The sequence below is a fragment of the Salmo trutta genome, chromosome 32 (assembly GCF_901001165.1).
Source record: "Salmo trutta chromosome 32, fSalTru1.1, whole genome shotgun sequence".
Lineage (NCBI taxonomy): Eukaryota > Metazoa > Chordata > Actinopteri > Salmoniformes > Salmonidae > Salmo > Salmo trutta.
Window position 1 is genome coordinate 28,747,984 of NC_042988.1, and position 25,776 is coordinate 28,773,759.

The 25,776-nt window shown below is 43.8% G+C and overlaps 1 protein-coding gene across 6 annotated transcripts in view; it reads right to left on the minus strand.

Annotated features, from left to right (window-relative positions):
- LOC115171633 (C-Jun-amino-terminal kinase-interacting protein 4) overlaps window positions 1–25,776 on the minus strand; it is a 64,174-nt gene that overhangs the window by 21,709 nt on the left and 16,689 nt on the right. For 2 of the 6 annotated variants that reach the window (XM_029728628.1, XM_029728626.1), the window contains exons 3-23: window positions 22,498–22,568; window positions 21,440–21,534; window positions 17,700–17,850; window positions 15,566–15,652; window positions 13,759–13,897; window positions 13,508–13,601; window positions 13,221–13,354; window positions 12,349–12,360; window positions 11,107–11,164; window positions 7,337–7,489; window positions 7,045–7,096; window positions 6,696–6,826; window positions 5,268–5,324; window positions 3,772–3,948; window positions 2,647–2,776; window positions 2,449–2,541; window positions 1,961–2,083; window positions 1,293–1,485; window positions 846–1,055; window positions 363–552; window positions 74–190 (exon numbers count right to left, since the gene is read on the minus strand). In XM_029728628.1, coding sequence (XP_029584488.1) covers window positions 74–190; window positions 363–552; window positions 846–1,055; window positions 1,293–1,485; window positions 1,961–2,083; window positions 2,449–2,541; window positions 2,647–2,776; window positions 3,772–3,948; window positions 5,268–5,324; window positions 6,696–6,826; window positions 7,045–7,096; window positions 7,337–7,489; window positions 11,107–11,164; window positions 12,349–12,360; window positions 13,221–13,354; window positions 13,508–13,601; window positions 13,759–13,897; window positions 15,566–15,652; window positions 17,700–17,850; window positions 21,440–21,534; window positions 22,498–22,568 — 2,467 coding nt within the window. The remainder of the gene's footprint in view (window positions 1–73; window positions 191–362; window positions 553–845; window positions 1,056–1,292; window positions 1,486–1,960; window positions 2,084–2,448; window positions 2,542–2,646; window positions 2,777–3,771; window positions 3,949–5,267; window positions 5,325–6,695; window positions 6,827–7,044; window positions 7,097–7,336; window positions 7,490–11,106; window positions 11,165–12,348; window positions 12,361–13,220; window positions 13,355–13,507; window positions 13,602–13,758; window positions 13,898–15,565; window positions 15,653–17,699; window positions 17,851–21,439; window positions 21,535–22,497; window positions 22,569–25,776) is intronic. The other 4 variants (XM_029728629.1, XM_029728630.1, XM_029728627.1 and 1 more) reach the window with 4 other exon arrangements.

Here is a 25,776-nt window from a genome sequence, read left to right on the forward strand (position 1 = left end):
CTACTGTATATTCCATACTCATTTATTTCTGTGTGGCCCTAGTGGCCCCTGGTGACCACTCCCTTGTCCTCACCATCCGTTCTGGGCCCCCAGCCACATGGTGGGCAGGGCGCTGCTCATCCTCTGGACGTCCTCCCCAGCAGGGAGCATGTCGTCGGGAAGAGAAGCCTCGCCCACCCCCTCCTGGTCCCTGGGAGACAGAGAGAAAGAACAAGGCTGGTGAGCTTTAGTGTATCAAACACACATTAAGAAAGTCATACATTCTTTAATTACTCATGTATATAACCCAGTGCCTTAAACAAGGGACCAGAGTTCTCCCTGGTCAGGTCACTACTAACTAGTACTAGGTCAGACAGTCTCACCTCTGTGTGTCTGCAGTGGAGGACTCATGGTGGCCGGCTCCCAGAGGGTCTGTGAACACGTGCTCTGTGTAGGTGCCTGGCTGACTGACGACCAGCCCCTGGCTCTCCTCCCCCTCCTCTGTAGCCTCTGTGGCCTCTTCCGCCGTGGGGACCCCATCCTCTGCAGGACTGGGCTCTCTGGACAGATCCACTGTTGGGTGGAGGTAGGGGGAATATGTAGAGAGAAAATATTACAGTAAGTATGCATTAGATACAAAAGGATGATTCAGGGTGGAACCCAGGGCATACCCCAGTTTTATTGTGTGTGAAAGTGTGAAAATGCCAACACTAAAACCCCTCATTCAACTACTCCTGGTTGAATCAAATGGGTTAGTTCTGGGCAGGAACAAACGCCTTCAAGCCCTGTATCTCTCCAGGACTAGTGATGGAGGTGACCACTGCTATAATGTCCTGAACCGCAGCCAGTTCCTGTGTCTGTGTTACCTGAGCTGTGCTGAGCCGGGAGGTCATTGAGCCCTGCCCCGGCCATCTGGAGGACGGCGGTGGTCCCTTCTGTTGCCAAGGCGCCGTCGCTGCCCGTGGAGCCCAGACTGGCCACGCTGCCTGTCAACGACACGCCATCAACTGGCCCGGACTCCTGGTCCTGGGGTACAGGTAGCTCCTCCCCTGCAGGGTAGTCTGTCTCCAACACACCTGAGAAACAGACATGTGAAAACACACAGAAGTGAGCACACACACACACACACACACAGTACCGTTTTATTCATTCCATTCAGACATTACAATGACCCCTTCATCTGATTGAAAGTAACACCAGCCAACACTGACATATACAGACCCATCTTGAAACATACGTACTATCTTAATACTATAAATTCCTCATAAACTGTACACAAACACACACACTACACACAAACATCACACACACACCTGGTATGCTGGCGATGCAGAGGACGTGTGAGTTGCAGGCGTAGAAGCTGTCCAGCAGGTCAGAGGGCTGGTTGGCCTCCAGCACCATGACTTTAGTAGAGGAGTGGGTACTGGTACAGATCCACACCCTGCAGGACATCTCATCCTGCAGACGCAGCTCCTTCTCCTTCTCCTGGTCACCTTTCTCCTGCTCCTGGAGCAAGGACAGGACAGACTGATCATGAGCAAGGGCTCCATTATACCAGGACTAGTATGTGTAAGGGCTCCATTATACCAGGACTAGTATGTGTAAGGGCTCCATTATACCAGGACTAGTATGTGTAAGGGCTAACAATGTTGACTTGACTGAGCCCTGTCATGATGGCTTGAGGCCAGTGCTCGTAAATATGAGCTTTAACTTGTGTCTGTATGTATTACTATCCAGTCTTCTTTCTCCAGTCATTTACAGTACAAGCTCTCAAAAACAGTAATAAGCTGTTTTAAACACACTTATATTGTAAAGTTCCAGCATACAGTACTTTTGTTGACTGATATTCAAGCTCTCAAAAACAGTCAGAAGTTTCCATATACTGTCCTGTGATCCTGATGAGACACCCTCCTTATGTGAAGGTGCTTAAGGTACGGGTACACCCCCCTTGGCCAACATGCTCAAAACACCTCCCCCTTACCTTGTTCTCTGTCTCTAAATGGTCCAGGCTGCTCACAGAGCCCTTCCTGCTCTGTCCTTCCAACATGGACCCTCCCTCTCTGATCTTCCCTCCTGACAGGTTCACACCCGCAGCACACCACAGCTGCAGACATATCAATCAATCAAACAACGGAACATTTATAGAAATTGCATTTAAAAAAGCTCAATACACCACAGGAGGTTAGTGGCACCTTAATTAGGGAGGACGGGCACGTGGTAATGGCTGGAGCGGAATGAGTGGAAAGGTATCAACAACATCAAACAAAGTTTCCATGTGTTTGATGCCATTCCATTTGCTCCATTCCAGCCATTATGAGCTGTCCTCCCCTCAGCAGCCTCCATTGCAAAACATGTATTATACTTGTGTATCACAACTTGGTATTCAAATGTTGCATTGTGCACAAAAGTAATGTATGTTTTCACAGATCAAAATGAAGTTAACTTAATCCCAGTGTGTGCTGTGCTCACCTTCATAGAAGCATCTTTCTGGTCCAGGGGCCTCAGGTAGACTGGCACAGGTAGATTCTTCTCTTTGTTCTCTGTTGGGCCCCCGTTCACTACCTGAAAGGACACACAAGATGTCATATAAAAAAGAAAAACTTGGATATGGTTATTATTGCGAACTCTCTCCCTCTCTCTCTCCCCTCCCCTCCCCTCCTCTCCTACCTTAGATTTGCTGGGTAGACTCCATCCGTGGGCCTGTACCTGTCCATCCTCCTTCTGCATGTGGGCTTTGACCTGTCTGTACTGGGCCCTCTTTTGCTCCCTACGGGACGGAGAGGCAAATGGGTCCATTCTGACAGGGAGACAAGACAAAAAGGGAATTTCATTACAAAAAATTACATTATGGGCTGGTTTGCTGAATCCTGGAATAGAAAGCACTGTCAAATGAGATTCTCCAATGAAAAGGCTTTGAGGTCCAGAAATATGCCCAATATGGGTCATGAGAAACAAGCCCTAGGAGTATGTGAACAGTTGTAAAATAGAACAGGTCATGAACAGTTGTAAAATAGAGCAGGTCATGAACAGTTGTAAAATAGAACAGGTCATGAACAGTTGTAAAATAGAACAGGTCATGAACAGTTGTAAAATAGAACAGGTTATGAACAGTTGTAAAATAGAACAGGTCATGAACAGTTGTAAAATAGAACAGGTCATGAACAGTTGTAAAATAGAACAGGTTATGAACAGTTGTAAAATAGAACAGGTCATGAACAGTTGTAAAATAGAACAGGTCATGAACAGTTGTAAAATAGAGCAGGTCATGAACAGTTGTAAAATAGAACAGGTCATGAACAGTTGTAAAATAGAGCAGGTCATGAACAGTTGTAAAATAGAACAGGTCATGAACAGTTGTAAAATAGAACAGGTCATGAACAGTTGTAAAATAGAACAGGTCATGAACAGTTGTAAAATAGAACAGGTTATGAACAGTTGTAAAATAGAACAGGTTATGAACAGTTGTAAAATAGAACAGGTTATGAACAGTTGTAAAATAGAACAGGTCATGAACAGTTGTAAAATAGAACAGGTCATGAACAGTTGTAAAATAGAACAGGTTATGAACAGTTGTAAAATAGAACAGGTTATGAACAGTTGTAAAATAGAACAGGTTATGAACAGTTCTAACACTCATAAGTAGATGACCCACATATCCATGATTATATTATAAGTGCTGTGTAATACATGGAGTGAATGACCATGGCTCATCATGGCAGAGGTCAAGAGAGGAGTAAGGAGAGCTACAACAGTACTAACACATGACAGAATGAGTGCTGTGTCACTACTCACTCCTCGTTGAGGAAGTCGAAGGCCTTGGACTTCTCAGTGGGGAACTGGGAGAAGGTGCTGCTCCTCTTCTTCATTCCCCCTCCTGCAGGGGGCGTGTACTTCACCTCCCTCGCCTGGGACTCCGACTTCTTCATCACTGCTGTGCTGGAGGAGGAGGGGCTAAAGAGGCGGCTGAAACTGCGGGGGGAGAGAGAAACCATAGGGATGCGAAGGGGGGGGGGGGGTTGGTATAGGGAGGAGCAAGGCCGGGGGTCAACCACCAACCAACAGTAAACAGTCACCCACCACCACCACCACCACCACCACCTCAAGTATAGTGAAGTGAAGCATGCTGGGGATTTGGGAATGTTGATTAACAGAGCCAAGGCCCACCCATCACAATACCACTCGTGGCCCCTTAACTGAACGGGAGTCATACATATTAATATAGTGTTATAAGCCTACATACAGTACATTAGTACTGTACATTAGGACACCTACACCTGTGTATTTCTGTGTTTGTATATACGTTTTGGCATATGTTATCTGAATGTTAATAGCAGATAGTAATCTGATAGTGTGGGACAGATGGTAATCAAGCAGATAGATTTGAATGGACTGCATAACATGTGATTACAATGAGCTCCACAGCACAGTAAGAGGAAAGAGCCCCATGTTAAGACAGTCAGTCACAGTAAAACTCACAGGGATGAAGGAGGACACCTCTGTCAGTTGATCAAAAGAAGCATGCAATTATATTTTTATTATTTTCTTCATATGTCTACACATCATACTGTAATGTGACAGTAGATCTTACAAGAGTGCGCATTAATAAAGGCCTATTGCAGAATGAAGCACTTGTCCATAAATTGTCCTCTTAACAAATAAAACTTCTGAGAGGACATGAAGGAGATACAATCAGCTGACATAGACCTCTCCCTCTCAGCAGTCTTTAAGCAGACTAGCAGGACAACATAAGGCAACAGAGGCAGGCGGGAGGGAGGGCAAGAGAATCACATTGGACTGATTTGTTTGTGGATTGGATGGAAAACATGAAGAGAGTAGTACACATCCAGCATATGTCTATTGTTCAGGGGACTGTAGCAGACCTGGGTTCAAATACTATTTAAAATCGTTCAAATACTTTGAACGTTTGCTTTATCCTGCATGGACTGCCAGGTGGGCGGGATATACGCAGTAGGGAATTTTCTATTGGTTCCGTTGCAATAGGCAAGCTCAATCAAGCAAAGCGAAAGGATTTGAAATAGTATTTAAACCCATGGCTAGACTGTAGTTACTGTACCAAGGGGCAAGAGAGGGATGGCTATGACTTTTAAAACATTTACCTAAGACTGAACATTTAATAGCACATCCAAAAAGAAAGAAAACAGGGATGGAATTTCCAGAATGTTAGCATATGATATCATGTTGATAGTGTTGGATACATCATATCAGAAATGTATATAATTATTTCGTACAGCTGGTCATTGAAGGAAAGATTATTTGAGACTGCTTACAATTGCCAGATGCTGGATTTCTTCTTCTCAGTAAGGGAAGGGTTTTCTCTGGAGGCTCTGGTAAGACAACACAACATCATGTTAAAGGGACAGTTCAGCAGAATTACTTACGACATTGGTTAATTTAACAAAACCAAAGTGTTGATCGCAGTCACTCCTTGTCCATAAAATGCCTTCTAAGTAAAGAGATATTTAGATAACTATGTAATTTCTCTGAACTATTCCTTCAACTCATTCATTTAAATTGGTAGAGCAAGGATAGAGCAGAAGGATGATTTCAGTGGAGTCTCAGAGTGGAGATTAAAGAGTGTATATGAAAGGGGGTGTGGAGAAGGAAACCCTTCACTAGGCAACATAGTATTATGTTTCATTCTATTTAACATTTGATCTCCAAAAATGTTTATTTACTTTTGAACATTTGGTGTCCTGAAACAATGGACTTTGACATCACTCTGGGAACCAGTTATTAAGCAACTGCAGCATATTACTATAGCAGAGGCCATGGAAACAACTGGGGAAAGGATTAATATGTTGTGTCCATAATCCTTTGCCTATTCCTTCATATAGGTATCTGATTCTAGAGAAGAAGATTTTTTATATATATATATATATATATATATATATATATATATATTGAGCCTCTCTCTCTCGTTAGCTATGGCTATCCAACACTGGAACTGTTCCATGTCAAGGTAAGCTTTTGGTTTAATAAATGTATTGCCACTGGGCTCACCAGTGTAACTGCTAAACTGCTTACTGACTGTACACCGTACTGCATGATTGTAGCAGGTTTACTAACACATTAGTTCTAGTAGATATGTTGACTATGACATTAGCTAACATGGTGACAACAATGTAGGCTTGGTGTAGTGGTTAGCGATCATTTGCGCCTGGTCACAGACAGCTGTTGTGCTGTGCAATGAAGTCCACAAGCGAAGGGAAAAGGTGAGCAGAGGAGAGAGCGTGGATGTGAGAAGGAATCATACAACAAGCAAAGTGATTATGCTGTTTGTATGTGGCTTCTATGAAAGTGAACTGTGTTTGCGGGTGATCAGGGGTGTATTCATTCTGCCGATTCTGTTGAAAAACAAATCTTAAACGGAAGCAAGCAGAAAAGAATGGGGAATGTGAATGACATTTATCCAATATGCTGTAATAGAAATAAGGCCATGCTCATTAAAAAAAAATGGTCCTCCCTGATCTTAAATGGCACCGACCGCCACTGACTCAAGTGTATAGCAGTGGCCTAGTTTCAATTCTAGCATTCAGATTAAGAGGAAAGTCCTTGTTTAGTGGAAAATGTGGCGATATAATTGACCAAATTGTTTAATTGGCCATATTGTTTAAAAATACATGGTTAGCTGAGGGATATCATTGTATACTGGCTCTATTCTATTCCCTTCAATCCTACTCTCTCCTCCTCCTCACCTGATCATCTCTGTCCACCTAACAGCCTCCTGTAATTCCATCAGTCTCTCCTTGTACTGGTTCCTTTCCATGAGGACTCTAGCCATCTCTACCCTGGTGAACCTCTTCCTCTGGGCTGTAGGAACGTCACTCTGGAACACCAGAGAGAGAGGGTGTTTTTATTGGTCGGACATACAACGCACCAATCATAGTAACAAGCTGAATTTTAAGGAAGGTACATTTTGCAGCAATATGATAAAAATATACATTTAACAGTGATTACAATATAGAAAGGGGTACCACTATAGGACATGAAGAGGTACAGTCACATTATACAGGACAATGTTATACATATGTAAGAGGCACTCACATCCTCTTCCTCGTTTGGCTTCCCTTTCACCTCCTCCATCTCCACACGCACTCTGGAAAAACAGAAGAATTGGTTCAATCAGGTTCATCAACAATATGCTATGCCATGTGTTCATGTTGACAGTTTACTCTTGGTGATTTCCCTAATTGGTGGCCATATTAATATGTTGTGTTGCTGTTGTCAAATCAAATCAAATCTGATTTGTCACATGCGCCGAATACAACAGGTGTAGACCTTACATGATCAGTTGTGTGTGGTGTGTTATCGTGTGTTGTTGTTCTTATTGACCCACTTCTTGAGCTCCTCCTCCAGCTCTCTGTTCTTCTCCTCCAGGTTTTTCCTGGTCTGTGTCACGGCGTCTAGTTCCCCCTGCAACACTTCCTTCTCACACGACAGCTCATCCACCCGCGCTATCAGGTCATTCTTCACCACATTCAGAGCGTTCCTACAGGAAACAAGGGGGGAAAGGAATGAATGTGACACCTTACAACACTGCATGCAAGATGTTTGTGTTATGTTGTGCTTCCAGTATATAGTCCGGTATAGTGGGATCTACAAAGCTATCTAAATATGGAATAGACTTTGGACCAGTTTAAAAGACTGATAACATTTGAATAACTTTGGGAGGTATACATTGAAGAAAAATATAAATGCAACATGTAAAGTGTTAGTCCCATGTTTCATGAGCTGAAATAAAAGATCCCAGAAACAAAAAGCTTCTTTCTCTCAAATGTTGTGCTGAAATTTGTTTACATCCCTGTTAGTGACCATTTCTCCATTGCCAAGATTATCCATTCACCTGACAGGTGTGGCATTTCAATAAGCTAATTACACAGCATGATCATTACACAGGTCCACCTTGTGGTGGGGACAATAAAAGGCCACTCTAAAATGTCATATTTTGTCACACAACACAATGCCACAGATGTCTCAAATTGAGGGAGTGTGCAATTGCCACGCTGACTGCAGGAATGTCCACCAGAGCTGTCGTTTTAGAGAATTTTGCAGTACAGCCAACTGGCCTCACAACCGCAGACCATGTGTATGGGATCGGGTGGGCGAGCGGTTTGCTGATGTCAACGTTGTGAACAGAGTGCTCCATGGTGGCGGTGGGGTTATGGTATGGGCAGATAACATGATGAGATATTGAGGCCCATTGTCATGCCATGCACCTGCCGCCATCACCTCATGTTCCAGCATGATAATGCACGGCCCCATGTCGCAAGGATCTGTACACAATTCCTGGAAGCTGAAAATGTCCCAGTTCTTCTATGGCCTGCATACTCACCAGATATGTCACGCCTTGAGCATGTTTGGGATGCTCTAGATTGATGTGTAGGACAGCGTGTTCCAGTTCCCTCCAATATCCAGAAACATTTTCACAGCCATTGAAGAGTGTGTCACGTCCTGACCAGTAAAGGGGTTATTTGTTATTGTAGTTTGGTTAGGACGTGGCAGGGGGTGTTTGTTTTATGTGTTTCGGGGTTTTTTGGTTAATGTTCTATGTCAGTATATTTCTATGTTCGTTCTAGTTTTTCTATTTCTGTTTAGTTTATTGGGTTAACCTTCAATTGGAGGCAGCTGTTCCTCGTTGCCTCTAATTGAAGGTCCTATTTAGTAGGGGTGTTTTTTTGTGGGTAGTTGTTCCATGTGTAGATGTGTGCCTTACAGGACTGTTTCTCATTGTTTTTGTTTAAATGTTTATTTTGGTTTTCTTCAAAATAAAGAAGATGAGTATTCACATTCCCGCTGCGCCTTGGTCCCATCCTTATGACAAACGTGCCAGAACTACCCACCACCAACGGACCAAGCAGCGGGCCCAGGAGGAGCAAGGATCCTGGGCCAGGGAAAGAAGGGAGTGGAGGACATCATGGACATGGGAGGAGGTAATGGCAGGGGACAAGACCCTGCCATGGAAACAGGTGGAGATAGCGAGGGAGGAACGGCAACAGTACGAAGAGCGAGCCCAACGACGGAAGCACGAGAGGCACCCCCAATAACTTTTTTGGGGGGCACACGGGGAGTTTGGCTGGGCCAAGGGTGAGCCCTAAGCCAACTCCCCGTGCTTATTATGGGGAGCAGCGGATCAGAAGAGCGCCGGTCTATGCGGAAGTGCGCCCGATCTCGCCCATGCGCACGCACAGTCCGGTGCGAGCGATTCCAGCCCCTCGCAAGTGCCGTGTTAGAGTGGGCATCCAGCCAGGTAGGAGTATGCCTGCGCAGTACATCTGGCCACCAGTACGTCTCCTAGGCCCAGGCTACCCTGCGCCTGCTCTACACACGGCAGCCATCAGGCCTCTGCACAGCCCAGTTCGCCGTGCGCCAGCACTCCACCCGTGCAGGGCTACTGTGACTACCCAGCCAGGACGGGTGGTGCAGGCTGTGCCCTCCAGACCTCCAGTGCTTGTTCATGGCCCGGTGTATCCAGTTCCTGCTCCTCGCACTAGCCCGGAGGTGCGTGTCTCTAGTCTGGCGCCTCCAAAGCCAGCACCACGCACCAGGCCTCCAGTGCGTCAGCCCAGTCCAGTACGTCCTGTTCCGGCTCCTTGCACTAGCCTTGAGGTGCGTGTCTCCAGTCTGGTACCTCCAGTACCAGCCCCACGCACTAGGCCTCCAGTGCGTCAGCCCAGTCCAGTACGTCCTGTTCCTGCTCCTCGCACTGGCCTTGAGGTGCGTGTTACCAGTCTGGCGCCTCCAAAGCCAGCCCCACGCACCAGGCCTGTAGTGCGCCTGTCCAGTCCAGAGCTTCCGGCGACAGTTCCCCGTCCAGAGCTTCCGGCGACAGTTCCCCGTCCAGAGCTTCCGGCGACAGTTTCCCGTCCAGTGCTTCCGGCGACGGCCCACAGTCCGGAGCCTGCAGAGACGGCCCACAGTCCGGAGCCTGCAGAGACGGCCCACAGTCCGGAGCCTGCAGAGACGGCCCACAGTCCGGAGCCTGCAGAGACGGCCCACAGTCCGGAGCCTGCAGTCGCCCTACAGTCCGGAACCGGCGCAGCCAGAGTCGCCCTACAGTCCGGAACCGGCGCAGCCAGAGTCGCCCTCCAGCCCGAGGTCTCCAGCGACGCGCCTCAGCCCGAGGTCTCCAGCGACGCGCTTTAGCCCTGAGCCTTCAGCGGGGGTGGACAGGTTAAGTTGGGGACTAAGGCCAGAGCCTGAGCCACCTCCATAGTAGGAGGATTGGGGGGGGGGGGGTGTAGCACAAGAACCGTCGGTGACTGTGGCCACCCTCCCTTCCCTCCCTTTAGTTTGGGATTATTTTTGTTTTGGGGTTTATTTTTGTGTTTTGTTTGAGGTGCATCCGGGGTCTGCACCTTTGGGGGGGGGGGGGTACTGTCATGTCCTGACCAGTAAAGGGGTTATTTGTTATTGTAGTTTGGTCAGGACGTGGCAGGGGGTGTTTGTTTTATGTGTTTCGGGGTTTTTTGGTTAATGTTCTATGTTAGTATATTTCTATGTTCGTTCTAGTTTTTCTATTTCTATGTTTAGTTTATTGGGTTGACCTTCAATTGGAGGCAGCTGTTCCTCGTTGCCTCTAATTGAAGGTCCTATTTAGTAGGGGTGTTTTTTCATGGGTTTTTGTGGGTCGTTGTTCCATGTGTAGATGTGTGCCTTACAGGACTGTTTCTCATCGTTGTTTTTGTTTAAATGTTTATTTTGGTTTTCTTCAAAATAAAGAAGATGAGTATTCACATTCCCGCTGCGCCTTGGTCCCATCCTTACGACGAACGTGACAGAGTGGGACAACATTCCACAGGCCACAATCAACAGCCTGATCAACTTTATGCGAGGAGATGTGTCGTGCTGCATGATGCAAATGGTGGTCACACCAGATACTGACTGGTTTTCTGATCCATGCCCCTACTTTTTTTTTTAAGGTATCTGTGACCAACTGATGCATTTCTGTATTCCCAGTCATGTGAAATCCATAGATTAGGACCTAATGAATTTATGGAACTCTGTAACTCAAATCCTTGAAATTGTTGCATGTTGTGTTTATATTTTTGTTCAGTATAAATGTCAAATAAATCTAAAACTATACCACTCTTAGTGTGGTTTTCTTACTTTGTCTCCATTAGTTGTGTGTTCTCCGTGATCAGGTTCTCAACCTCACGACCCATACCTGTAAACAAGGAGCACCACTGAGAAATGACCTAGTTTTCTGCTTTGTGTTCATACAACAACATGTATAGAAGGCCTGGATAGATTCTCTTATCTATCAAATAGTTCTTAATCTACTATGTTTTTAAATCTTTATCCAAAATAAATCAATATTTATGGAGGTGCATTTACTTCAATGGATGAACACAGTCACATTGACTGACTTAAATATTCATATAGATATAATAAAGAAGTCCATTCAGGTTGTTAAATATCATAGTGAGATATTTCTAAGAAATACAAAACAGGGACAACCCCAACAGCCACCAAACAGAACATGTTACATGTCGCAACAGAGAAGGATGGAGCGAGCGGGTGAGGTCTTACCAAGCAAGCTAAGATCTGAGAAAACCATGCAATCCAAGTCAAGCAAGAGAACGAGAGAGAGGTGGAGAGAGTGAGACATGAGGTATGTATGAGAAACACAACGGAGGAATGAGAGCTAGGGTACTCCTAACAGGCTAGTGGGGAAAGGAATGAGTTACAGTTCTAGGGTAGAGAGACAGTTGGGAAAGCTAGAGAAGCTATAAAAACAAAACACACAAACTAAAACTATTTAAGCTGTAAAGTAAAAATGTGTTATTAAAGCTGTACGATGAGTTATTATTCATGCTTATAGTGCATGTTAGACAGAAATCAGTATAACCAAAGCAGTTATATGAAGAACAAAAATGTTCCAAATGCATTTAGCCCTTCTAACAGCATTCATATGTCCGGTTTCATCCTGTGATCAACTTTTGTTGCCACTGTAATGCTAGCGAGGAGCGGGGGTCAAATGCAGGTCAAGGCAGTAGTAGTAGAGCTATGAGCTGTCGATATGAGGTGGTGAGAGGCCGAATATAGAGCAGGGATGGGCAACTGGTCCTGAAGGGACATAGTGTATACAGGCAGGCTTTTGTTCCAGCCAAGCATTAAAACACACCAGATTCACAAAGCCTAATAAATTAGCCATGGTTTTCCAATATAGAACATGTTTGCTTTAATTAAGTCAGGTGTGTTTGGGTGGAGCAAAATCCTGCACACACACAACTGCAGATACCCATCCCTGGAATAGAGTTTTTCCTCTGAGGGCATAGAGAGAGGTATCGGAGGAGAAATAACAAAGGAGAAGGAGCAAAGGAGAGGTTTTGAGGTCATAATACACACCAGAGTACTCCACTGGGGTTAGGGACAAAAGCCAGAGGAGAGGACACAACGAGGAGAGAGAGAGGCGGGTTAGACACTGATGGAGCTAACAGCAGAGAATGACTTTTAACTTATACAAGCAGAATTTCTAAATCCAGTTTAGCTTTGTTTTTACCTAACAGCAACGGTTATTTCACTTCAGTGCAACAGCCAGTGTGTATTAGTGAGCTGAATGTAGTAAAATTGTGTCCGTTTATTGTCTAACTCAGTGGCCTGCTACTATAGTAATTCAGGAGTTAGCATGTATTGAAGACAGGAGCAGGAACAATGTAGGGAGGTCACCTGGGTAAACAACACACTCAGACACTCACAAGGGGTTAACACAAGTCATCCCAAAACTAGTTAAACTCCATCTGTCAAAAGACATTCCAAAACTAGTTAAACTCCATCTGTCAAAAGATATTCCAAAACTAGTTAAATGCCATCTGTCAAGAGACATTCCAAAGATAAACTTTTAAATGAATCCAATGGTTGAACTTTGTAGTTGACAGTGTCACACAGTTTGTACGTCCATTTTTTTGAATAGATAAATCTTCCCAAAAGTTGCTGTAATGTTGGGGGGAAATGAATACTGTTCCTTGAAGGTGTCAGGCTTAATTTAGTTCTTACAGTATAGCTTATATAGAAATCGATCCTTGTGTTGTAATTCATCATAACGTTACTACAATGTTACTACAACATTACTAAAATGCTAATAGCAACAGATCGTTAAAGGTGTTATATTTCATTACCATAAAGTCACTAGTGTTATAACAACATTACTACAATGCTAAACGCTACACATCCTTGGAGGTGTTTTGCTGCTATAGGAAAGAGTTCCTTCTCTCACTTACCCAGCAGGTCCGCCCCCTCGTCCACGTCTCCGATGACGTCCCCTATGCCTGCAGACGACAGCTCCGCAAACAGAGAGTCTGTGTTGCGGTCAAACGCCATGTTCTCAATGCCAATGCCTCCTTTGGTCGGGGTGCTGCATAGTGGAGGGATTAGCAGTTAGCATTTAGCAGATTGTACAGGAGTAATACCCAATGTATTTCAAGGTCTAAAAAGTAGTCTCAATTTGTCAATGAAAGAGAGGATTTATCCCAAATTGACTATATGGTTATGGTTTTGTAGGGGTTACCTGGATGCTTTGTATCCACTGAGGTCCATGTCCAGTTCAGGGGTGGACTCAATGATGTCATGCACCTCTGAGCTATCCTCGTTCTCTGGCAAACCTACAGATATAATACAGAATATAATAAAATCAAAGAGAACTTAATTATGTGCTATTAGATCATCAAGAATGGATACAAAGACAAATCTCTCTGTCATCTACCATTGTAATACTTGTCGTGAGGACTTAGTTGCAGTATCGTGAGTAACATTTCATACCCACTGATATTGACCTGTTCCCCAGTGCCGCCAGCAACTCCATGCTCTTACTGTTTGGCCTCTCCCCTTCCATGGCGACGTCCGAGGCCGTGGTGGACATGGGAGTGACCGACTTCGAGCCAAGGTCCGACAGCTCGTCCTGCAACCACAACCGATAGGGTCATCATAGAGGTCATAGAGAGGTCAAGAATCAAAGGTTAACCCTAACCCTGACCTTGACCCATTAAGGGATAACATTTTCCTGAACTAGGGCCCAGAGTTTTTCCTGGTAAGGTCATGTGCGGGGAAAAACTCCTGTCTCTAGTGCTAGGTACAGTAGAGACAGGACAGGAACTAAGGAACACAGGGACGTCACCATGGTAACAGGTCAGACAGGGGAGACACCACAACACCGCCTGGCTTAAAGCAATCACACTGGAGCTGGGGACAAAACTAAACAAGCACTAGTTACAGACATTGAGAATACAAGTAGTACAGACAGAAACCCATGGCCTGTGACTCCCATCAACTTCCAGAAAAAATGTATTCTATTATGAGTCAGTTAAGAACAAATTCTTATTTACAATGACGGACGGCCTACCGCAGCCAAACCCGGACAATTCTGGGCCAATTGTGTGCCGCCCATTGGGACTCCCAATCACAGCTGGATGTAATTCAGCCTGGATTCAAACCAGGGTCTGTAGTGACGCCTCTTGCACTGAGATGCAGTGCCTTAGACCACTGCGCCACTCGGGAGTAAAGATCTTTCAATTTAATATATAACATTTCTTAAGGGTATTTCTTTGAAGTGATGACTTTTTCATTGGTAGAAGCTCTAAAAAACTGAAATAGGAATCCATTATTCTGTACAATAATCCAAAAAGAATTTGATCGTAGATGATGTATTTTCTGTAGTTTGAGCTCAGGACCAGGAATACGATGACTGGGACAAGGAAAGGTAGAACACAGTCAACAGACAGCTAATACACACTAATTCACACTTCACATCAGATCACAGGGTTCACATGGACTTCACAAGAGGTCAGAGGTCAACAAAGAACATAAACCAATCATGGGCCCAGTGGGGAGTGCCATTCCTTCACTGAGAGACAACAACACAGAACACACACACAACTCAAAGTTCAGCTCATAACAGAAACAAAACACAAGATTCACTATGAATGACAACACAATAATAAGTGATCTAATCTACAATGTTAGTCTACATAGAGTACAATAAGATATAAAACTACAGTGTAGTTCTACTGTGTAAAACAGAGTGTTATAACTACGAAGACGTATTTAACTACGGAGAGTGGTATACATGCTAAAACTGTGAGATAACCACATACTGTGAGACAATTTGCTTCCAAGTTCACGTGAAAAAAATGAAACGGAGCTAGGACAGCAACAGCGTGTGAAAGAAGTACAGCTAGTACCATGCAGTTTGGCAAAATGAAACACGACAACATAGAAGCTGAATGGAACCACGCCTTCCCCACTCTACAGACCACTGACTGATCAAAACAGCTCATTTTAGGGGGGAAACTAAATGGAGGTGATCATTGATTGTTCCTTTAGCTCACTGAGAAGGATCTATCTAGGATTTGAAGGGAAACCTGACATGGTTGCATTGGGCTCAGGTGGTCTGTGAAGTGAGGGACTTTGAATAATGCGCAAAGGGATGCTGCTTGCTCTGAAAAAAATGAAACAGCACACTGAAGACAACTACTAAAGCCCACACACACACACAACATGGGGCTCCCCATGGCATGTACAAGCGGCTTGCAGTGACGGTTTTCTTATCCACCACCACAGAGACAACTACCTTGCAGTCGTCTGGGAGTGAATTCCCCCAAGAGATCTGCAGCGTACTGTAACCATCCCTTTTCTTTGGGGGGTCGTCTGCATCCAACTGCTTGGGAAGAGAGTTACAATGAAGAAGCGCATTTCTGCAGAAGCACTGAGGCAACACACACTGCCAAGCGTGCGTGTGTGTGTGTGAGTGCTCGAGTCGGTCTACATTGCTCACAGCTGGTGATGGTTGGCTGAAAGTCAAGGTTTTTAGATTCAACATGTCGGAGGTTTTGAGGTGACCGACTAGCCCAGTGACTACCATCTCACCACAGCTGACTGAAGCCATCTCACCACAGCTGACTGAAGCCATCTCACCACAGCTGACTGAAGCCTATGAAGTCCAGTCACTAAACCATACAGAAGAACCCTACTTACATAGTCAGAGTATTATTGTGTCAATGAAGTTTAGGGTTTGAGTTACTCACATACTGACTCTTGGGTTTGAACGCTTATGAGGTCGCCCTTATTTACGAGAGAACCCAAAAACCCTGAACACACTCGAATTCCAAACTAAATCTGAAAATACATATGTTCACATCTTTCATTGGTGGCTGCAATCTCCCTTTTCTAGGTTCTTCTGAATGGGTAAGAAACAGGTTATTGCAATGAATGATTCCGATACCATTCTAAAAGTCCAGGCATCAGAAGCAGTGGTAATCTGGTTGAAATGGCACACAGCATTTGGTTCATGGCTGCGAGACATAGGTTTGCTGTTTGAATTGACAGCTGGACGAGAGAGCAGTGCTCAATCAATAGTAGTGAGTGACCGATGGCATTTGTTAATGAACTCAGAGCAGTTCATCTGAAGAGAATACATGTCAGAAAACTATGGTCATGTCAACATGGGGTTTGCACATAGCCCCCAACTGGTTCTAATGACATCATTTCAACCAGCTTTGACCGCTGGGACTGAGTATTTTTTGCCTATATAAAGAAAACCAATACAGTCTATAAGAGATACCACTGTCACTACACTTACAGATCAACAATAGACGATTCCATAAAGAAAAAGCTATTTCTAGGTTGGCCAAACCATAAAATGTTATGTAGTAGAACATTTTGACAATAAATACAACTACTCATTTACAAAGAGTCAAAACATCCAATCACGTGACGGCCTGCGCTCTCTCTCCCCCAGTGATTGGGTGCCTGCCAGCAGCCTCTATCCCAGAATGTACCACGACACAGACCATCTACCCCTCGTCACGGAGACCATGCCCCACTTCTGAACGAAGCAGAGCAGCAGCCGAAATAACACAGGCACCCTTAGGGTATTTTACCATCACTGAAGAGAAAAATAGATATGTATACAGACTCCATGCAGTAATATTCAAAGTGGTGATGCTTATTCCTACCGCTTATGTAAAGGAAGTGCAAAGCCCCTTTCAGAACGGTACAATAACACACTGTAAGTCTTTGTGACTGTGGGTCTGTGGGGGAGCGTGACGGCATTTGGTATACTACTGAGAATCTCATCCAGTGCCAGAGAGCGATGATGTCATTATGTTACCATCCGACAGACATCTAACAGGATGAGGCCAAATTACTAAATAAGGAGCATTCTATCCTGCTAAGTTATGCATATTCATGAAGTTGGCCCTCTGAAACATGCTCTGAATGGCTGGTTTGGGGGTTCATTTGCATATGTACTGAGGAGGAGGGGAGGGCGGTTGTATGAATACACAGAAGCCCCTGTCAGATCCTTCTAGAAGACATCACAGAGGGGTGCCGACTCTCTCCCCTCTCAGAGCCCTTTCCAAAGACCTCTTCATTAGGCATGCTAAGCGTGCCTAGTCCAGAGCCCTGTGCTCTAAGCACATGAGGGGGAGGAAACAATAGGAGGCAGCCACTTCAGACTATTGAGGTGCACCCTTGCTCTCTCACATTGTGCGTGATTAGTCCAAAGCCCCCCCTTCTTGCAGAAAGAGGCATTTCAAATGTATTTGAACAGGGCCCTATAGCCTCACCCAGGCAGAAATAAACAGACTCAGGTTTATTCAAATGTGTCTGATCATTAAAATAGACAGTTTCATTCCCCCCTTTTTTTCTAGGCTGCGCCAATCACATCTCCGTGTATCTGTTATCGAGCCGTCCCCATTTCCCACCTTGAGGCTGGCATTGGAGCGCGGACGCTCCAGGTCGTTGAACCTCCAGGCCTCTGCGCCCGGCGTCTCAGACCTGGCCTGGAGGTCAGGGGTCAGAACTGACCCCCCTCCTGACATGGGGAAGACACCCAGAGACATGGGACGCTCTTTCCTAGAGAGACAGAAGAGGAAGAGGGTCAGTCAGATTATACAGTGTGAGGGGCATGTTGAGCATGACTGTCTACACTAACTACACTATAAATATATCTGGCCATTCGTATTGACAACGTTTAAAAAACATTCTGATGAGCGAGTTAAAAAGCTAAGACTTAACGTGGGCTTATGTTTTAGAAACAGATCTTGCCTCTCTCTACACAACAGGAAGCAGATTGTACAGTCAACTTTACTGCCAGTTGTTGACTATGGTGACACCATTTACCAGAATGCAGCAGCCACTACTCTTACACCTTGGGATGCCGTCTACCACAGCGCCGTTCGCTTTATCACAGGTGACAGTTTTAATACTCCTGACTGCATCCTGTATCAAAAGGTTGGCTGGTACTCATTAAAGTCCTATAGATCACTTCACTATTCCTTTTTTGCTTACAAAGCTCTACTAAACAAATTAGGTGAATCCGCCTTTGGTTTTAATGCCCCCCATTTTTGGAATAACCTGCAGAACTCCTGGTGTCCTGATTCCCTGATTCCACTAGGGCAGTTTAGGAGTCTAATGTTGAATTGGTTAAATAGGAATTGCATTTGTCTTGATTAAATGTCAACATTTACTCTGATGTTGAAGTTGTAGTTTTTTAAATTGTAACCTGTAGTTTTTAGAAATGTTTTATTGGAATGTTAATGTTTGGTCTCAATGGGCTCCCCTGGTTAAATAAAACATTTAAAAATATATACTTTTAGAATGTTCCAAGTCCAAGTCATCAAATTCCACCTGCTATAAATAACAGATGTTATAATCATCTACAGGTAACTGCCAAAGTACAGGAAACACCAACATAAAGTGTCTTAATAGGGTGTTGGGCTATCACGAGCCAGAACAGCTTCAATGCACCTTGGCATAGAGTCTACAAGTGTCTGGAACTCTATTGGAAGAACGTGACCAAATTCTACCTCAAGAAAATCCATAATTTGGTGTCTTGTTGATTGTGGTGGGAATTGCTGTCTCAGGTGCCGCTTCAGAATCTCCCATAAGCAGTGGTGGAAAAAGTATTCAATTCTCATACTTGAAGAAAAGTAAAGACACCTTAATAGAAAATCACTACTAAGGTAAGAGTCACCCAGTAAAATATTACTTGAGTAAAAGACTAAAAGTATTTGGTTTTAAATATACTTAAGTATCAAAAGTAAATGTAGTTGCTAAAATATACTTAAGTGTCAAAAGTAAAAGTACAAATAATAAAAAATTCCTTATATTAAGCAAATCAGACAGCACAATATTCTTGTTTTTTTTATTTACGGATAGCCAGGGTCACACTCCAACACTCTGACATCATTACAAACAAAACGTGTGTTTAGTGAGTCCGCCAGATCAGAGGCAGTAGAGATGACCAGGGATGTTCTCTTGATAAGTGTGCGAATTGGACCATTTTCTGTCCTGCTAAGCATTCAAAATGTAACGAGTACTTCTGAGTGTCAGGGGAAATGTAAGGAGTAAAAAGGACATCATATTCTTTAGGAATGAGGTGAAGTAAAAGTACATCACCGGGGCCAAGCTTCCTTCCATCCAGGATCTCTATACCAGGCAGTGTCAGAGGAAGACCCTAAAAATTGTCAAAGACTCCAGCCACCCTAGTCATAGACTGTTCTCTCTGCTACCACACGGCAAGCGGTACCGGAGCACCAAGTCTAGGTCCAAGAGGCTTCTAAACAGCTTCTACCCCCAAGCCATAAGACTCCTGAACAGCTAATCAAACTCTTTGCATTGCCCCCCCCCCCCCCTACTCTGCTGCTACTCTCTATTATTATATATGCATAGTCATTTTAATAACTCTACCTACATGTACATATTACCTCAATTACCTCGACACCGGTGCCCCCGCACATTGACTCCGTACTGGTACCCCTGTATATGGCCTCCACATTGACTCTGTACCAGTACCCCCTGTATATGGCCTCCACATTGACTCTGTACTGGTACCCCTGTATATAGCCTCCACATTGACTCTGTACCGGTACCCCCTGTATATAGCCTCCACATTGACTCTGTACCGGTAACCCCTGTATATAGCCTCCACATTGACTCTGTACCGGTAACCCCTGTATATAGCCTCCACATTGACTCTGTACCGGTAACCCCTGTATATAGCCCCGCTATTGTTATTTACTGCTGCTCTTAGCTCTTACTTTTGGGGGGGGGGGTATTTTCTTAAAACTGCATTGTTGGTTAAGGGCTTGTAAGAAAGCATTTCACTGTTGTATTCTGCGCATGTGACTAATACAATTGTATTTTATTTGAAAAGTTAATAATAGTAAAGCACAGATACCAAAAAATGACTTCAGTAGCACTTTAATATATATTTACTTAAGTACTTTTTCATGCTCATCAACTGTCTCCCGAGTGGCGCAGCAGTCTAAGGAACTGCATCTCAGTGCAATAGGTATCACTACAGTCCCTGGTTTGAATCCAGGCTGTATCACATCAGGCCGTGATTGGGTGTCCCATATGGCAGTGCACAATTGGCCCAGTGTTGCCCGGGGGAGGCCGTCATTGTAAATAACCATTTGTTCTTAACTGACTTGCCTAGTTAAATAAAGGTTAAATAAAAAAAAAGTCAAATAATCAAACCACTCATCCCCTGTGGATGGGTCATTGTCATCCTATGGGGGCATAGCCATGGTAGCCAAAATAATGGCCTGCCCAGAATATTTATGCATGATGGGATGTTAATTCCTTAATTATCTCAGGAAACAGACCAGTGTGGAAGTACCGTAATTTCCGGACTATTGAGCACACCTGAATATAAGCCGCACCCACTGAATTTTTTTACAATTATTATTTTGAACATAAATAAGCCGCACATGTCTATAAGCCGCAGGTGCCTACCGGTACATTGAAACAAATTAACTTTGCACAGGCTTTAACGAAACACGGCTTGTAACAAAAATAAATAGGCTTTAACGAAACACGGCTTGTAACAAAAATAAATAGGCTTTAACGAAACACGGCTTGTAACAAAAAAATAATAATTAGCAGTAAGCTTTAGTTGTCTTTTTGCACTGAGTCAATTCCTCACGCTGCTGTTTCCAACGTCTTATCATCGACTTATTAAGACCAAGCTCCCGTGCAGCAGCTCTATTTCCTTTTCCAACAGCCAGATCAATCGCCTTCAACTTGAAAGCTGCATCATATGCATTTCTCCGTGTCTTTGCCATGATGAGGGTGACAAAATGACTACAGTAATCAGAATGATGGGAAGTTTGAGAGTGCTCGATTGAATCTAAACAGTAAACAAAAAAGTTGTTTGACCTTAACCCGTTCGGCAATTTCATTGGTCTAATGAAAGCTTCATGCCGCCCAAAAACTGAGCACGTCACAGAATGAGTTGTTTTGGGGGAAAAAAATTGAAAGCGGGAAAAATCCATATATTAGCCGTGTCATTGTTTAAGCCGCGAGGTTCAAAGCGTGGGAAAAAAGTTGCGGCTTATAGTCCGGAAATTACGGTACCAGTTTTCAATAGACTTTGTACCCTCATTTAATCAAGTGTTTCCATTATTTTGGCAGTTACCTTTATAACACCAAGACTTACCTGACTCTGCCCACTGTTCCAGAGTCTGAAGTCTCTACTACACTCATATGGTGGAGCTTGATCCTCTCTACATGCTCCATGTAGTTATGGATCATCTGTAATGGACAGAACAGACAGGTTAGTTCTACATGCTCCATGTAGTTATGGATCATCTGTAATGGACAGAACAGACAGGTTAGTTCTACCATGCTCCATGTAGTTATGGATCATCTGTAATGGACAGAACAGACAGGTTAGTTCTACATGCTCCATCTGTAATGGACAGAACAGACAGGTTAGTTCTACATGCTCCGTGTAGTTATGGATCATTTGTAATGGACAGAACAGACAGGTTAGTTCTACATGCTCCATGTAGTTATGGATCATCTGTAATGGACAGAACAGACAGGTTAGTTCTACATGCTCCGTGTTGTTATGGATCATCTGTAATGGACAGAACAGAGAGGTTAGTTCTACATGCTCCATGTAGTTATGGATCATCTGTAATGGACAGAACAGACAGGTTAGTTCTACATGCTCCATGTAGTTATGGATCATCTGTAATGGACAGAACAGACAGGTTAGTTCTACATGCTCCATATAGTTATGGATCATCTGTAATGGACAGAACAGACAGGTTAGTTCTACATGCTCCATGTAGTTATGGATCATCTGTAATGGACAGAACAGACAGGCTAGTTCTACATGCTCCATGTAGTTATGGATCATCTGTAATGGACAGAACAGACAGGTTAGTTCTACATGCTCCATGTAGTTATGGATCATCTGTAATGGACAGAACAGACAGGTTAGTTTTACATGCTCTGTGTTGTTATGGATCATCTGTAATGGACAGAACAGACAGGTTAGTTTTACATGCTCTGTGTTGTTATGGATCATCTGTAATGGACAGAACAGACAGGTTAGTTTTACATGCTCTGTGTTGTTATGGATCATCTGTAATGGACAGAACAGACAGGTTAGTTCTACTTTTGGTACTTGAAATCTTATTCTTAGACAAACAACACAGATTGGAAGAGTTCCCTCTTTTCTCCCTCTCTCTCTCTCTCTCTCTTTACCTCTGTGTGTCTTTGATGGAGTGAGTTGAACTCCTTCTTTAGCTCAGACTCTCGCTCTTCCATCCTGCCGACTGAAGGAGAAGAGAAGAACATCAGTCAGACAGTCAGTCAGATTATCATTTTGTCAGACAGACAGTCAGATTATCATTTTGTCAGACAGACAGTCAGATTATCAAACAGTAAATCAATCAGAGTATCAGTTTGTCAGACAGTCAGTCAGTCAGATGATCAGTTTGTCAGACAGTCAGTCAGTCAGTCAGATGATCAGTTTGTCAGACAGTCAGTCAGTCAGATGATCAGTTTGTCCGACAGACAGTCAGTCAGTCAGATGATCAGTTTGTCAGACAGACAGTCAGTCAGATGATCAGTTTGTCAGACAGACAGTCAGTCAGATGATCAGTTTGTCAGACAGACAGTCAGTCAGATGATCAGTTTGTCAGACAGTCAGTCAGTCAGATGATCAGTTTGTCAGTCAGTCAGTCAGTCAGATGATCAGTTTGTCAGACAGACAGACAGTCAGATGATCAGTTTGTCATACAGACAGACAGTCAGTCAGATGATCAGTTTGTCAGACAGACAGTCAGATGATCAGACAGTCAGACAGTCAGTCAGTCAGATTATCAGTTTGTCATACAGACAGACAGTCAGTCAGATGATCAGTTTGTCAGACAGACAGACAGTCAGTCAGAGGATCAGTTTGTCAGACAGTCAGTCAGTCAGATGATCAGTTTGTCAGACAGTCAGTCAGTCAGATGATCAGTTTGTCAGACAGTCAGTCAGTCAGATGATGTCAGTCAGTCAGTCTTATCCAACGCCAGTCTAGTCAGCTGTTTAATGAGTAGCTGTTCTTATAAGGAAACACACAGACATAGAGGCTAACCAATGAGTCATGAGTAACAACATATTGTGACAAAAGGTAAAGCTTCAATGACCACACAAATAGAACTGCTCTGAACTGAGATAAAATACTTTCATATTCTTGTGTTTCCAGAGAGACGACTGTGTCTGTTATCAACGCTGTTATAGCCACTACAGCCAGTCCACACTATCAACATCAATTAAAAGCAGCCCAACATGGAAAGATGTGGGACGAGCTATACTCTACTCCCTGTAATGACAATGATCTGCCACTAGGTGTCCTCAGTTCAACAGTAATAAGCCATCAGACACTAGACTGCTGTGTGATGCCAATGGGGCGGGGAACTCACAGTACTGAGAGGAGGTAATCTCTCTCAAATGATTTTAAATAGGCCCGATTTAAGACGTAACAAAAACCCCTAATCCTCCCATTAGTCTGTCTGGTTTAGCCTAAACCTGGCATTGAGCAGCCAACAGCCGGAGCACAGCACAATTACACTGACATTAACACTCTTCAAACGCTGCTGGGACACTGGTAATGTTTGATTTGAAAATACTGCTGTGATGTTATGGTAATGTTTGAATTGAAAATGCCATGACTATTCTAGAGGGATTCTGTGTCTGTTTCTGATGTGAAAGGAAAATAAGGGCAGGGTAACTTCATGTGATGAATTGATATGTGCTGTTGATGTATACTGATCAAACAGAGCACCTCAACTCTGTGTCTAGATGAAACAGAGCACCTCAACTCTGTGTCTAGATGAAACGGAGCACCTCCACTCTGTGTCTAGATGAAACAGAGCATCTCAACTCTGTGTCTATGTGTCTAGATGAAACAGAGCATCTCAACTCTGTGTCTAAATGAAACAGAGCATCTCAACTCTGTGTCTAAATGAAACAGAGCATCTCAACTCTGTGTCTAAATGAAACAGAGCATCTCAACTCTGTGTCTAAATGAAACAGAGCATCTCAACTCTGTGTCTAGATGAAACAGAGCATCTCAACTCTGTGTCTAGATGAAACAGAGCATCTCAACTCTGTGTCTAGATGAAACAGAGTTGAAGCGGCTAGAGGTTTTCATGGTGATGTTCTGGTACAGGGGTAACCCTACAATAATCTGTAAAGACAGATAATTGCGTACTGGGAGAATGATGTAACATGGGAACATGGCACCACTACAACAAGGGCAACAGTACCATTTCCATGATGTAGCCTACTGGCACTAGGAATGCATGTCACACAAGGCTGTGGTGGTGGGCCATTTATGATGAGGTCATCGGACTGGCAGTGCAGTGCAGTCCAGTAGTGGGTGCAGCATGTCGTTATTCATGGGTCTTCATTACAGCATGATCAGATCCTCTTTGGTGGATGAATTCCCTTTGATCAGCATAGCAGGGACCAATGAATTCATTCTATCTGACTGTATATTACATGATAAGGGCCCCATCCCCATCTCCCTAATTAACATCATCTCCATGTGGTGTTATTGATATTATATGAAGCCATTACACATCTCCTGAATGAGGGACCACTACTCCACATCACATAGAGGAGGACAGGTTGTTCTGACTCCAGATTAGGTAGGTAGGTAGGTAGGTAGGTAGGTAGGTAGGTAGGTACCGTAATTTCCGGACTATTGAGCGCACCTGAATATAAGCCGAACCCACTGAATTTTTGTACTTTTTTTATTTTGAACATAAATAAGCCGCACATGTCTGTAAGCCACAGGTGCCTACCGGTACATTGAAACAAATTAACTTTACACAGGCTTTAACGCAACACGGCTTGTAACAAAAATAAATAGGCTTTAACGAAACACGGCTTGTAACAAAAAATAAAAAATTAGCAGTAAGCTTTAGTTGTCTTTTTGCACTGAGTCAATTCCTCACGCTGCTGTTTCCAACGTCTTATCATCGACTCATTAAGACCAAGCTCCCGCGCAGCAGCTCGATTTCCTTTTCCAACAGCCAGATCAATCGCCTTCAACTTGAAAGCTGCATCATATGCATTTCTCCGTGTCTTTGCCATGATGAGGGAGACAAAATCACTACCATAATCAGATGGGAAGTTTGAGAGCGCTCGATTTAATCTAAACAGTAAACAAAAAAGTTGTTTGACCTTAACCCGTTCGGCAATTTCATTGGTCTAATGAAAGCTTCATGCCGCCCAAAAACTGAGCATGTCACAGAATGAAAAAAAATTGAAAGCGGGAAAAATCCATATGTTAGCCGCGTCATTGTTTAAGCCGCGAGGTTCAAAGCGTGGGAAAAAAGTTGCGGCTTATTGTCCGGAAATTATGGTCGGTAGGTAGGTAGGTAGGTAGAGTGAGGGAAAAAAGTATTTGATCCTCTGCTGATTTTGTACATTTGCCCACTGACAAAGAAATGATCACTCTATAATTTTAATGGTAGGTTTATTTGA